Source organism: Diabrotica undecimpunctata, chromosome 3 (assembly GCF_040954645.1).
Source record: "Diabrotica undecimpunctata isolate CICGRU chromosome 3, icDiaUnde3, whole genome shotgun sequence".
Lineage (NCBI taxonomy): Eukaryota > Metazoa > Arthropoda > Insecta > Coleoptera > Chrysomelidae > Diabrotica > Diabrotica undecimpunctata.
In genome coordinates, this window is record NC_092805.1 from 147,089,640 (window position 1) to 147,104,064 (window position 14,425).

Consider the following 14,425-nt stretch of genomic DNA (forward strand, 5'->3'; position numbering starts at 1 on the left):
CGTTTCGACCAGCATTACTTCTTTCTTTAATTATGTCTGAATTGAAAGCTTTATAATTTAATATTCAAGCTATAGATATATCTATTTCTTGGTTCGTTATCTCTAGTATAGTTGCTGTTTAATCCTTTGTCAATTTAGTTCTTTTTTATCTCAGACTTCTAAAGTAGAAACGTTTTATTCGTCTTAATATTATTTTTCTCTGTCTTGTATAACAGCGGTATAAACTGGAAACTTTCGGTTTATTCTTAGTATTACATTACATGTTATTGCTTGAATTTTCTAATTTTCTTCATTTATAATTTTATTGCTCTCCATTCAAACGTCCTTCCCGACTTTTCTTCGTATCTGTTTGTTTATTTCCTTTCGTTTTCTTCTTTTGATAAGTGATCTAAGTTAAACTTAGTTATATCGTTTCTTCTTTTAGTTTGTTTATCGATAATTTCTTCTTGTTTGGAATTGATCACATATACAAACATCACATATACTTTATACAAATTTGGACGAAAATATCCGTAAAGTTAAATCATATACTGGTTGCAGCTAATAAAAAGAAACAGTATTCATACAAATATTTCGTTCTTGCTAGAATCAAAGTTTTTTAGTTTTTGTAAATAATACCTGTACCTCAAATTGTTAATCTGTAAAGTAGTTAAATGTACCTAATCTTTTTGAAGCAGGGTCTCTAATAAATCTGTAATTTGTAAAAATAGATTGTTGTTCATTTGTTGGAATTTATTGTCCTAGTTTTAATAGCTGTACTTAGATATTTTAGAAATATTTAAATATGACAATCTCTTAGTATTAAAAAAAGATAGATTAATGTATGTTTTTCCAAATTTTAATAACATTATATTGAGATGCCGCTAGAAACAAATTATTTGAAGAAAATTTAATATTTTTTGACATTTTTACTTCCTATTAGGAAATTGTTATAAATAGTAGAAGAGCCCACTGCAGGATTTCTACATTCATAAGGTAGTTCATCAAACTCACATTTTTACATACGTTTAAAATTAAGAGAATACATTGGCAATACGTTGCCAGTCATCATGTATACGCATGTTTTATATCAAATTAAAGCTAATTTTTTTCTTAATATGATGATATAAGGTTTCCTGAGAAAACGTCAAAAATTGGGTTGTCAATTGTGAAAAACTCGAGGTATCAAAGATAAACTAAAAAAAAGTTCGGGCGCAACAACACTGGTTTGACAAGTGATAATTATATATATTATTGTCAAAGAATATAGATGCATATAGAAGAATCTTTCACTGTCATTTTTAAGTCTCGGCAAAGGTTATTCGCTCTGTGCGTGACTGACGCGACACCTACCGCCTTCATCTGACAGTTTTGGAGTCTACCAATTTTCAGGTTAAACATATGACATTAATGACATATGTTTGACATTGTTAAATACAGGCGAAATTGACAATTATTAATAATTAACTTTTTAACTATATTTTTTCAGTTTGTGTACAAAATAAATGTAGTATTAAAAACTGGGTTTCTCAAAATTCATCATAATATATCTTTTTAAGCCCAAACGGAAAAGAAAAGTTAAAAATATAGTACTGGCAAATCAAGTTTTTCACGTGAAAGAGCATATAATTAAAAACAGTAATAGTAAAAGTTATGATATAAAAGCTAAAGTCATCAGGTGCAGTAACTCTGCAGTTAGCTTGAAGCCTTATAAAATATCATTTAAGGTAAATTATTTAAATATTTCCTATTTTAATTGCATAAAAATGATGTTATGTGATATTTACTTTTTCATATTAATCGCACGGATCCATATTTTTCTTTTCTCTAATTTATATGTAATCTTTGGAAACCTATAAAAACTACACTTGCTATTTTTGCTATTATTAGCACAATTAAATACGCAATATGTATTTGCACACATTTTTGATAAAATTTATGCGTATAAAGACTCCAATTTTGTCATATTTCGCCGTTACGCACGCTGGCATCGTTTCAAGGTACCCCTACCATGGTCAAGCACGGAGCGAATACAAAAACATGTTAGAGAAAGAAGAATAAAAAGTTGATCAAGATTTTAGTTCTTTATTTGTACAACTAGGAAGCGGTTATGTCAGCGCTATTACTGCTTCTAAAATATGAAAGAGTGGGGCAACAAATGCTAAACTTTGGATATTTTCATATGTAGATGCCGCGTGGTACTGGAATAGTATTATTTTTTTATTTTACATTTTACAAAAAGATTTGTTTTTAAAAGATTATGGATGAAAAGTTTCGGCGAAATGGAAAATTTCAAAATTTAGTAAAAAGTTTCATTAAATACTTTTTTGAACAGACCAATTGTCTAATGAAATAATTTCGAAAATATTCTAAAAAGTTTAATGAAAAGTCTTGAGAAAATGAAATTTTTGATTGAATATATTTTGAAAATTTTTTAAAATGTTTCGTAAATTTTTGAGCAGTAAAACAGTATAATAAAAAGTTACGTGTCGGTTTTTCGTTATGTTGTAACAATTCTATTTTTAATTTAAAATTATAAAATTTTATTTACATTATAGAAAAATAAATACTTTTAATATTGAAAATTTCATACCTTTTTAAGTTTTAAAATGAAAAATTTATCAATTTAATATGTTAAAAATTAAGATTTTATTGTGAAAATAAAAAACAAAAAAAGGCAGTTTGCAAATCAATGGTATCGAAATTTTATTAAGCGTGGATGCATAAGTTAAATAGCTCCGTTCGTACCACTTTCCCACTTCCCCCTTTCATGACGGTTTAAAGCCGACAGCCACGGTTTGAGTTTATGCGGTCGCCTTCTTCTGGATTGTTTTTAATTATAATTACCGTGACCAATCACCCATTAGAAATGTTCTTTTATATGCGTTTCTTTGTTATTATATATCTATCGACTAATGCTTTAAAAACTCACACAACTAACACTTGAAACCAGTAGCGTTGTGAGCTAGCTGTCTTTTATTTTATCTTTAATACCTCACGTTTTTAATAGCTGGCAACCCTAATTTTCAACCATTTTTTCTCACGCAAACTTATATTATCATATTAAAAAAAAATAGTTTTAATTTTAAATAAAAAGCATGCATATACGTCATGAGCAGCGTATTTTATTTTAAAAATTAATACGCGAAATAAAATTTTTGTCAAAAATTGATTACTATTAATTGAATTAAAAATATTTGCTGCCACTTTTTGAATGGCAACCTATTATCAACGTATTCTCCGAATTTTAAACGTATGTAAAAATGTGAGTTTGATTAACTACGTTATGAACGTAATGATTCTGCAGTGATATTTTAGGCTAAAAGACACTGTAAATATAAAAAAATAAAGCCACTGTTGACAAAAAGACAAAATATTTAGAGATCACTAATATTATTTTTTATATTTATATTTTATATATAAGATTTATTTAATGATATTCAGGTTTAAAATGAAAACGTCATAAATGTATGTAATGATATTACAATAATTATGGTTTGGTCATAGAAAAATATGCTATATAGTATTTTTCATATACAAATGCGTGCACGTCATTCAAGATTTACGACGTCAGAACCCCACAGCGTTGCCAAAACATCAGAATAGTTAGTAAGTGAGGAATTTTTAAAATGTCAACTATTTGTCAAACTACTAGGTATATTAACAGTACCTAAATACACTTAGTTTTAAGATTTCTGCAATACACTAAAATACATAAGAAAACATTTTAATACAAAATTATATATTCTAAATTTTCAACTTACCTCTTTTCGAGCATTAATATTAAAAACGTCCCGCCATTATTTCTTGTTCAAAATAATCTATCTTATATGAAAGCTTATCAGATTTCTACAGACTATTTAGTTGTTTTGGCATAGCACAATCACAATACACAACAATAATTAGTTGTTAAAGCTATTAATCTAAATTTATTATGTAATTATAAATACAATTTATTAATATATATTATATTATGATAAAATTGTGTAATAAATCAAAACATAAACAAAATTCTTACTCTAAAAAAGCGGCAACACTTTAAACAATTTTGCCACACGCTGAACTGTCAAAAAATTTGAAGTATTCATGTGTCAGTTGAGTACAATTGTCAAATATATTTAATTAAAATTATTATTTTGTGAATTATTAGACTTAAAGAGTTATTTCATAAAATTTATATTATTAATGATAACAAATGTTTTTGGTTATTTAATCAATATAATTCTAAAATTCCCAATATAATGATGAATTCATTTTTCTGATTATTATACCATGTTGACGCCTATGAAAGATCGAGCAGTTCCGTATGGGTTTCGTATTATTAGCAGAGGTTAGGAAAATTTGAACTCTAAGGCTGACGTTGTGGAAATTTTAAATATAAGTGACGTCACTTAATATAAATTGTGACGTACACGCATTTTTATGTGAAAAATACTATAGATAAGTATTAAATACTTGAAATATGCATAACCGGTTTAACAAGATAGCCAGTCAATAAAACCAAAATATTTTTTCGGATATGCCCCCGATCCTTGTAAGTGTATCTGCACAATAGAGAATTTCAATATAATATTTAATAAAGAGCAATGTAAATGTAAAACTAGAACATTTCTACCAGTGTCACGCAACCAACTATAAAAATATTGACGATATATGTAGAAAGACGGAACTTAAATCTAACATAATTTAAACTGGTGAAGACAAATTTTAACAATCGTGTTATTCGCAACTGATATGTTAATAAAAAATTATTGATGCTTTCCATTAATGAGTAAATCGGCGCCTATTGAGAATACTATTGAATCTATATAAAAATATTTAGCATGGCAGAAGACAGCCGAAATGAAATGGAAGTATAGCATTCAAAATTCCACAAAAGAGTGTAACAATATTGTTAGTTATTGACCTATTAAGAGCGTAGGCGCAAAATTTCGGGCCAATGCTTTTTAAATGCATTCATTTTTTTCGAATCCTGAAAAAACTAATAAGTATTTTTGAAAAATTTAAACTCAGAATGAAAGACTACATTATTACTGAGTGCCGAAAGTCCCTGAAAACTTCTATAATGTTTATTTTAATAAGTTACAGGGATGAAAAAAAAGAGAAAATTTAGTGTGATTTTTAATTTCAAATATCTAATTCAAAAAAACTTTTTGTTTATTCTAAGGGACTTTCGGCCCTCGGTAATAATGTAATCTTTCATTCTGCGTTTAAATGTTTCAAAAATATTTGTTAGTTTTCTCAGGATTCGAAAAAAATGATTGTATTTAAAAAGCATTGGACCGAAATTTTGCGCCTACGCTCTTAATGATGATGAACACTATCCTGAAAAGAAATATAAACCCTCAATATCTTCAAAATGCTTGGCTAGCAAGCAAGCAATTTAATTAAACCCAGCCTGTGAGACATGTTCAGTGAACATATCCCACAGGCTGGGTTTAATTAAATTGCTTGCTTGCTAGCCAAGCATTTTGAAGATATTGAGGGTTTATATTTCTTTTCAGGATATTCAACATTGTTCACTCCTAAAAATTACGTTCAGGGATAACAATTCATTAGAGCGAGGTGTATTAACTCGAGTTAAAAATAGGAGTCACTAAACCGCGCTCCAATGCTCCAGACCATCCCTTTTCCCCCTATAGCAGTCTGATGCGCGATAAGGGCACAACTATCATGTGGGAGTCCTGGGTAATAGAACTCCAACATGGTTCCCTAACCGATTCAAATTCAGAACAGCGTGACCCGCTTTGTTTCTGTAATCCTCTAGTGACTTGTCCGCGAATCTAAAATTGCTTGCTTGGGCCCCAAGTCTCCGCTCCGGACTACGTCCAGTTCGGACACTTGGTGCTCAAGTATTTGGGCCCTACTTGTCCAGGTTTTTTGTTTTTTATTTATTTTTTTGGTTGGCTTTCGCCGGGTTTTTCTTAGTTTAAAAAAATGACATTTTTTGTTAATTTTTTTGCAGAATGTCTATGTGTAGTCCTATTGGTGTTCTTTTGGTCCTGTCCGCTTGGGTCCCACACAGTGCGGCGATTTGCAGTGTTTATCGAATTTTTAGAGCCATGAAATACTCTCTGTTGGTTTGTTTATTTTTTTCTCGGGTTTTTGTTTTTCTCTCTGGTAATTTTGTTTGTTTGTTTTTTTTGTGTGCTTTTCTCCGCCGTATTTATTGTTTTCTCTCCCTACTTTTTATTTTGTTTGACTTCGCTTTTATTTGGTTCCTTATTTATTCCTCTATTTGTTGTTTAGGCCTTTTGTGTTTACAACGGTGGAAAGCGTCATATCTCATGATCTCTCGCAGTATGGGATTAGGGTGGTATTCCAGTTCTGCGAATTTATTCCTGACTCTATCCTTCATTATTTCATTATTTCAGTCACTCTGACCTGTAGTAGTTCCCTGAATATGAAGCGTTCCGCTAAATATATTCGGATGTTGACAGGTTCTCTTAAGCAGCTGTTGTGAACTGCTTGAATCCTCTTCTTTGTAGTGTTACAAGTGTGTCCCCATGCGGGAGATGCGTATGTAAGTATCGGAAGAATGATACTGTTTATCAATATCATTTTGGTTGTTGTCCTCTGATGAATGCTTCAGCCAACTTGGCTTTTTGCACTGTGGCGTCTACGTGCTTTTTGAAAGTGGTTTTCACTCGGTGAGATTGTTCTGTACAGTAAGTTGTTCCTCTGGTTGCTATTTCTTTTTTAATAGCACCGCTTGCGTTTTGTCGGAGTTAATGGCGATTTTCCATCTAATACTCCATTCCTCGATTTATTCTAACACGGTTTGCAGGTTGTTAACGGCTTTGCCTACATTTGCATTTTGCAGTGTCGTTGGCATAAAGGCTTAATAGGGTGTTCTAGGGACGTCGGCGGTGAATATTAAGTACAGCAGGAGTGACAGAACCACTATTGTTGTACTCCAGCCTCCGGGGTTCCGAGTTTGGACAGGACTTGTCCTATTCGAACTCTGAAGCTCCTGTTGCTCAAGTAGGAAGAGATTAGTCTCGTCATTGCCCCACTGTAGCTGTATTCGCTTATTTTGTCTTCATCATCCAGCCTCAAGAGTCCACTGCTGAATATAGGCCTCTTCCTCGTGTTTCCAACCCCGTCTATTTTGCGACGCTCTTATTTTGTCTATCAGCCCTTTATTCCAGACTCTGTCGAAGGCTTTGCTTACATCCAGGAAAGCTGCTCCTGTGTACTGCTTATCGTTAAATCCAGCTGCTATGTACTCTGTTAATCTGAGTACTTGTAGCTCGCTGGAGTGGTCTGGCTGTTTCGGCTTGTAGTCTGCGTAGTCAGTAGGATTAAGAACAAGCGATCCCAACGATCCTGATAAAGTAATAAAAGCTAGAATTTCTCAAGCCATGTATTAACAAGGCATTAAAACAAAAAAAAACTCTCCTAGATAAAAAATATCAGATACTAAATCGGTCTAGACTTTGAAGAAACAGAGGGCAGGCAAAGTTTTACAAAGGTATTTACTAACCTACTTTAATAAAAACAACATTTGAAAATACATACAATAAAATAAATATTCACTAATAAGGCATTTATCACTAAATTAAATTTCTTTAGTTTCTAAACCAGAAACTCTGATATTTATTAATAATTTTAAGTGACAAAACCAAATAAAACTGTTTTTTTATCAGTGTGTTGTATCATTTTAACTCATATGAGGCTGCATTATATTTGCTGTAAGCTATTTTTTATTTCTAGATTTCTATAATCGTATAAAGCGGCTTTTCAATATACTGTTATGTTATATATAGAGCAATTGTCTAGAAATATAATAAAAACTATTTTCTCATAGTTATTTTATACTATTTTAAGTACCTTAAACTTCTCGTTCACCCTCTTCTTCGCAAATTTCTTTGGGGTACAAATATTAACTCTGAAATCATTAAAATTAAGACTTTAGAGGATATAGAAATCTGCAAAAGAAGAAGATTTGAAGACTGCAGATAGAAAATATTTTAATTTAACTATCGGCGGAAAACAAAAATAATGATCATAGGGCAAATAATAATCTACCGCGCATACACCAAGTGGCGAATTTCGAAGTGGTAGACAGATTTGTATAATTGATCTCCCTGATACCCACTAATAACGATTTCTCATCAGAAATCAAGCGTAGACTAGCAATGGCCCGAACCGCAATAGCTAAACTAATTAAAATATGGAAAGACCGAACTATAACAAGGAATCATAAGCTCCGCTTGGTCAATGCCCTTATTTTTCCAATTGGTACATACGCAGCATGGAAACATGGACACTCAAAAAAATCGATAGGAACAAGATCAAAACCTTCGAAATGTGGGTCTACAGAAGAATTCTATGCGTATTCTGAACAGACCTATAGATTCTGGAAGAACTTCATATAAAAGACAAGCTGTTAAAAAAAGTAAAACGAGTATACCTAATTTACTTCGGCCACATAGCTAGAAGAATCACTGAGAATTACTAATCAGTGCTAATAAGTTAAACAAAGCAGAAAATGCAAGGTTTTAGATTAATTGCTATTTTTGAAAAATAAAACAAAACGAAAATTTGAAATCTGAAATTTGTGGGTCATTTAAATTTCGGTCCTGATAGACCCCACCCGTCCACGTGAGATTTTCAGACCACCCGTCTGCTGCCGGGTTAAAGGGTTGTATTATAGCCATCGGAAGCACGTAACTTTTAATAAATAATATAGTACCAAAGAATTGAAATTCCTTATGCAGCAACAAACAAAATGAAAAATCCAAAGTAGTACAATATTTTAACTCCAGTTAAAGTTATTAAAAACGATAACTAGGTCAATTTATACTTAAAATAAACAGTGGAATTTCAAAAAAATGTATTACACAAATCTAACAAAAATGAGCAGTAATATCAAAGCAGATAGGAATGACAGATAAGAAAAAACTGCAAGATCAATTTAAATAAAAAAAAGTATATTGCAGAAATGAAAATAGAGGAGGTAATGCAAAATGACATTTGAATATAGTTATATATCTATTTGGTTGACTACTTAAGAGACATAGTGATAGTAAACAAGTAATCATGAATATGTTAGGAAAAACTTGAATCTAATTATTTTCAACACTGTATGAGGTATGGTGGGAATAAGGTAAAGTAAACAAAAAATATTTACTTACATAACAGATTTATTTACAATAAAAAACATTTATTTTTTTAAACCTAATGAACTTAACAATGCTTTTGGAGAAGGGTCACGTCCACGAAATTCTCTAAAAATCTGTCCTGGATCAACACTTCCACCTAAAGCTAAAAATAAATTTCTAAATCTTTTTCCAATTTCTTTTGTTTGTTCTTCATCACTTCTAACTTCATAAAATGCACTATAAATATCAGCAGCTATCATTCTCGACCAAATATGACAGTAATATGCTGCAGCCCATTCTTCACTGAATATCTGAGTAAAGGAACATGGATGGACATCAAGTTTGTATAAAGTAAAATTCCTATGTTCTGGCCACAATGCTTTGACAATATCTAGCCAAAACTCTTTTGAGGTGTGTAATTCTAAATCTAGGGAAGCTAAGTATAGGTCTTTACATAAGTCTAATCCTGCCATATGTTTATCTGTATGAACTAATGATTTGTACATATCGTCTGGTAGTTTCTCACCTGTTTGACAATGTGAGGTTATACTGTCTATTATAGATTTATTGTTTAGCCAATGACTTAATACATATCCACATACCTCTACTGCATCCCACTCAACATTTGATAAACCTGCCACCTCAGAGTAGTTCGTACGTGTCAGAAGATGTTGTAGATTATTACCGAATTTATGAAACAGTGACTTAACTTCTTTAAAATTCAGGAAGGAATCCTTGCTTCCTGTACAGGGGTCAAAATTAAATATAAGAGAAGCTAATGGTATCCTATCAGTAAGAGTGCTTTTATTTTGGATAGCAACCATCCAACCAGTATTCTCAATTTTTAGTTTCAGATGATCTCTAGCATAAGGATCAAAATAAAAGCCTGCTACTGGAGCACTACTGTGTTTTTCAAATATATCATAAAACTTTACATCTTTATGCCACACAGTAGCTCCATTTCTTTCTTTAATGTGAATATCAAACAGTTTTTCACACAATTTAAATAAGCCACTTAAAACAGTCTTTAATGGAAAATATTGTTTAATATCATTTTCACTATATGCATATAAAGACTGTTGTTGCTTTCTTTTCCAATAAGGCACATCCCACAATTCAAGTTTATCATCCTCAAATCCACTCTCTACTGCAAAATCATACAACTGTTTAACTTCTGCATCTTGGGCACTTTTTGCAACTTCCAATAAGCTTAGTAAAATATTTTTAATTTCTGCAGTATTTTTGACCATTTTGGTTTGCAGCGACATGTCGGCAAATGTTTCAAATCCAAGTATGCCAGCTACATCTCTTCTAAGCATACGAATTTCTTCAATATGTAAACTAGTTGATAATTCACTGTCTCCCATTTTACTACCTCTACTAACTAAAGCCTGCCATAAATTCCATCGTATATCCCTTTCTGAGCAATATTCCATTAAAGGCGTATAACTATAAGGTTGGAGATTTACCTTCCAAGGTCCATTATCAGAATTATTTGGGTCAATTGCTAGTAATTTTAGAACAGACTTTGGTATATCTTTCATAATTGCTGGATCTGATATTGTTTGTGTAAACCGTTTAGTTGACACCTCTGTCTTTTGTCTAAAGAGAGTTTTCTCCTTATTTAATTTGTTTAGATACTCACTCAAGATGGTTTTTTTTGTAGAATCCAGTTCTAGTCCATTTAACCTACCTTCAGTGGCAAATTTTTGTAAAATTCTAGATTCTTCACTACTCCTCTCAGTCTTAATATTTAAAGCTGTTTTAACAGCACTATAAATGCTTTTACTATTATACTTTGAAGCTCTAGCTTTTCTAGCCCTTTCATGGATGGCCATATAACTTGATGTTGGCATTAAAGTACTGTTACCTAAGTATAAAGTCTTAGATACGCCCCATGTTACATCAAGAGGTCCACCTACTACTTCTAAAGGTTTAAATATCTGCTGAAAAATATCGCCTTTTGGATTACTTTCTATCTCTTTTTCAATATTTTTTACACCTTCTTCAAACTCCAGACTCTGTTTAGCAATAGCTGCCCTACAATTTTCAATAGTCACATTGTTAAATTCTGGTAAATTTGAAGTTTGTTTGGAAGCTGAATCTTTACCATCTGCATCTTCTCCTATCTCAGGAACCCTAAAAAGAAACTGTTAAGAGTTGAAGTAAAACATTAGTATCATACTTACAGTATAATATATCCATGTTGATAGCGATATGAGTTTAAAATATTTCTTTTCAACAATGTTCGAGACCAATTCTGTATGAAAATCATAGTTTAAACAAATAAATATACGGCATTAACTTTTTTTTTAAATCGGAGCTAACCTAATACTTCTTCTATTAGGTTAGTTTAGTTCAGTTCATTGTTAATTTTAAAATGTTTAGTAAATCCCTAATCGGTTATTTATCGTAAATGACATTTACTGTAGTTAGTAGGCTAGATTCTAGAATTCATATTAAATTGATTGTAAATTTTAATGCTTATTTAATACTTCCATTATTGAGTGTTTAAAAAATTAATGTATTTATTTTAACATGGTGTTGATACAGAAATTTTCGTTCCGTCGTTCTGTGCACAGATCATCGAGCAAAAAGACAAGCTTGTTTTTTTGCTCGATGGCACAGATCACCGTTATTAGTGGTCTGTGGTTCTGTGGAACAGAATAAGAAACAAGTTTGTGGCTGATTAAGAACATTTTCCTGTCCCCCAACTTGTGGCTAACTTCATTGAACGTTCGCCTCTGGATTTTCGGATTAAAATCCAAATAAATGATTCACAGTTTGAAAACTAAAAGTAAAAACTATTTAGAACCAAATTAACATTAAAATACCGCACTAAAATAGTACCTAGCAAACCAAAATAAACTAAATCTTTTAAGCAAATATTTTGTTGTAAAACTTTTTTCACGTGATTTTAATCCAAGACACGATTTCGATTTTACTAATCCATTATATGCGAACTTCCAATACCTACATACTTATTCTGCTTGTCGTGTACATAATATTTTATATCTGTTCCACATTTTGGTGTTCACCGTAGCGTCTTCTGGAAGGTGTCCACCAAATAGTAACAAATCTAATTTACCTCCTGTGGTTCTTTAGTTAAAGTGAAAAATAATATTATAAATATTAAAAATACGTTAAATGAAAATATGCTTTAACAGAGAGAAAGATTTGAAAAAGTACACTTTTATTACCTACATCATTTTATGGATTTTTCAATTTTTTTAATTAATATAAAATAAAAACGAATCAATATTTGTTTCTTCCAATATTAATTGTAATTAATTACTAGAATTTTTTTGGAATTGCGCTTTAGAATAGATTTGCAGATAGATTTGGCAATCCTCAAAGGATCAGTTGCAACAGATATCTTTTAAACTTTATATTTCTACTAAAAATTTTACTATTTATATATGTTTTTTATATAGAAATATATTATATATTTATTTTTATGCAATTTTAAGATATTTTTTACCACTTTCACTGTTGCCAACAAGAAATATATCAAAACATTGACTTTAAATATTTCACTGAAAATTAAATACATTTAAATTCTGGAGGATGTCTCTATTTTGCTAATATTTCAAAAAATCGTAGAAGGTACATTTCTATTTAGTTAAACACTACAAAATAGTAAACAAGGACGAAAGTCCTAGCGAATCTTTTGTGTTCCATGCTACTAATGAAATGTCATAGGCGGAGACCTCGACTAATTTTCAAGGTTTTTAGAAATCAATAATAAATAAATACCAATGGAGAAAAATGGCGGCCGTAATGGTGACATGTGTTGAAACACCTACAACTAATTCAACCAAAACTAGTTTGGAGAAAATAGAAGGGTAAGTTTAGACCTAATTCTTTATCAGGATAAGATATGACACATAATAAAAACAATTTTTAACCAATGTACTTGTTTTATCACACTACACCGGCAAGATTGGTTATTGATTGTGTAAACCGTTCAAAATGACTAGGCGTATACAAGCTTTATTACGTTTTTGATACTTTTCTGAATAAACGTGAATATACTTAGATGATAAACAAAGTCAGCCTAACTGAATTAATTTGCTACATTTATCTCTTATTTATTTGTCCAATTAAACAGTCAACATAACATTCATTATTGACAGGATATTATCAAACTATATTCTTTGATATTATGCTAGCAGGAAGCCTTGTCTAGTTAGCTCAGATGATCGCATAATAAAATTGTGCGATAGATTCAGAAGCTTAGTATTCATTTTAATTGTTTTCAAATATATTTCTGAATGTTGTAAAGTTAGAAAGAATAATTTTTTAGTTTAAATGTAGAATGCTTTTGTCAATATCTTTATTTTTTTTTCAACTTTCTGGAAGCTGTCTGTTATGCACTGGTGCTACTGATTCATTTATTCCTGATACCAATCACAGAATACTTTACCAGCTTGTACAAGTCTATTTGAAAAGAAGAGAAATAAATTATAATGTATTCATTATTCATTTTTTATTTGGTGCTTAAAAACAATATTTAAAGATACATCCAGTAGTTTGATTTTGATTGTCACTAATGTTTTGATTTTCCTATTTTCTCATGAATACTACTAAATTTTCTAAACTCATTAGTCCATTCATTCAAACTCATTAAAATCACTTTTAATCCTAGTACTTTTTTCATTTTTTGTTCATGGCCTCATTTTACTGATACTCTTCTATTGTTCTTCATATATGTCTTTAATTTTATTGATAAAATACTGTCTAACTAATGGTTTTTAGTGTTATAGTGACATTCACCTTTAAAATTCAAAGTAGTATAATAAAATATTCAACCTGAATAATTATTAAATTTTGTTATTACCATGTGTTTTTAAAATGTTCACTCAATTTTAATAACACAATTAAATTAAAGGTTGTGCCTGATATAACACACATTTTTTAATGTTTACACAGGATTGGAGCCACATCACAAAAATTTTTCTCATCAATATTTTTTTATCACAGACATTTTCAAGCAGTAAAGAGGAGTTACTAAGGCTTCCTTGAAGCTAACAAGATTTATTCTTTTTTGTGTTCCTTTTTTTATCTTGAACAAAGGAATTCCAAACGCTAATATTCATTAAATAGAATAACAATTTTTTGTTTGTCCTGTGAGGTCAGCGGTAATAATTTAACATTTGATCACTGCTGTCAATTCTGTACATATGTAGATTGTATGCATGTATATCAGGAGGTTTCTATGTCTGTAACTATTTCACTCACTTTAGTTGATCATCATTATTATAATATGATAATCATTTACTTCCCTAGTACCTCATGGGGAATTGTATCTGCCTTTGATGCCTAATGATGTGGGTTTA

At 30.7% G+C, this 14,425-nt stretch overlaps 2 protein-coding genes across 5 annotated transcripts in view; one reads left to right on the plus strand and one right to left on the minus strand.

Moving 5' to 3' along the window:
• Positions 1–9,110: 9,110 nt before the first annotated feature.
• Positions 9,111–11,464, minus strand: LOC140437518 (uncharacterized). The gene is made up of 2 exons (XM_072527089.1): positions 11,276–11,464; positions 9,111–11,225 (listed from the first exon to the last, which is right to left on the minus strand). The coding sequence occupies exons 1-2, from the start codon at positions 11,359–11,361 to the stop codon at positions 9,149–9,151; spliced, it is 2,163 nt and encodes a 720-aa protein (XP_072383190.1). The 5' UTR covers positions 11,362–11,464; the 3' UTR covers positions 9,111–9,148.
• Positions 11,465–12,776: 1,312 nt separating this feature from the next.
• d4 (double PHD fingers d4) overlaps positions 12,777–14,425 on the plus strand; it is a 55,028-nt gene continuing 53,379 nt past the window's right edge. For all 4 annotated transcript variants that reach the window (XM_072527085.1, XM_072527086.1, XM_072527088.1 and 1 more), the window contains exon 1: positions 12,777–12,931. In XM_072527085.1, the coding sequence (XP_072383186.1) occupies positions 12,855–12,931 (77 nt within the window). In that variant the 5' untranslated portion in view covers positions 12,777–12,854. The remainder of the gene's footprint in view (positions 12,932–14,425) is intronic.

Coding starts and splice junctions, on each gene's coding strand:
- LOC140437518 (XM_072527089.1), bottom strand. CDS start 11,361: ATGATTTTCATACAGAATTGGTCTCGAACATTGTTGAAAAGAAATATT. Junction 11,226..11,275: donor CAACATGGATATATTATACT/GTAAGTATGATA, acceptor GTTTCTTTTTAG/GGTTCCTGAGATAGGAGAAG.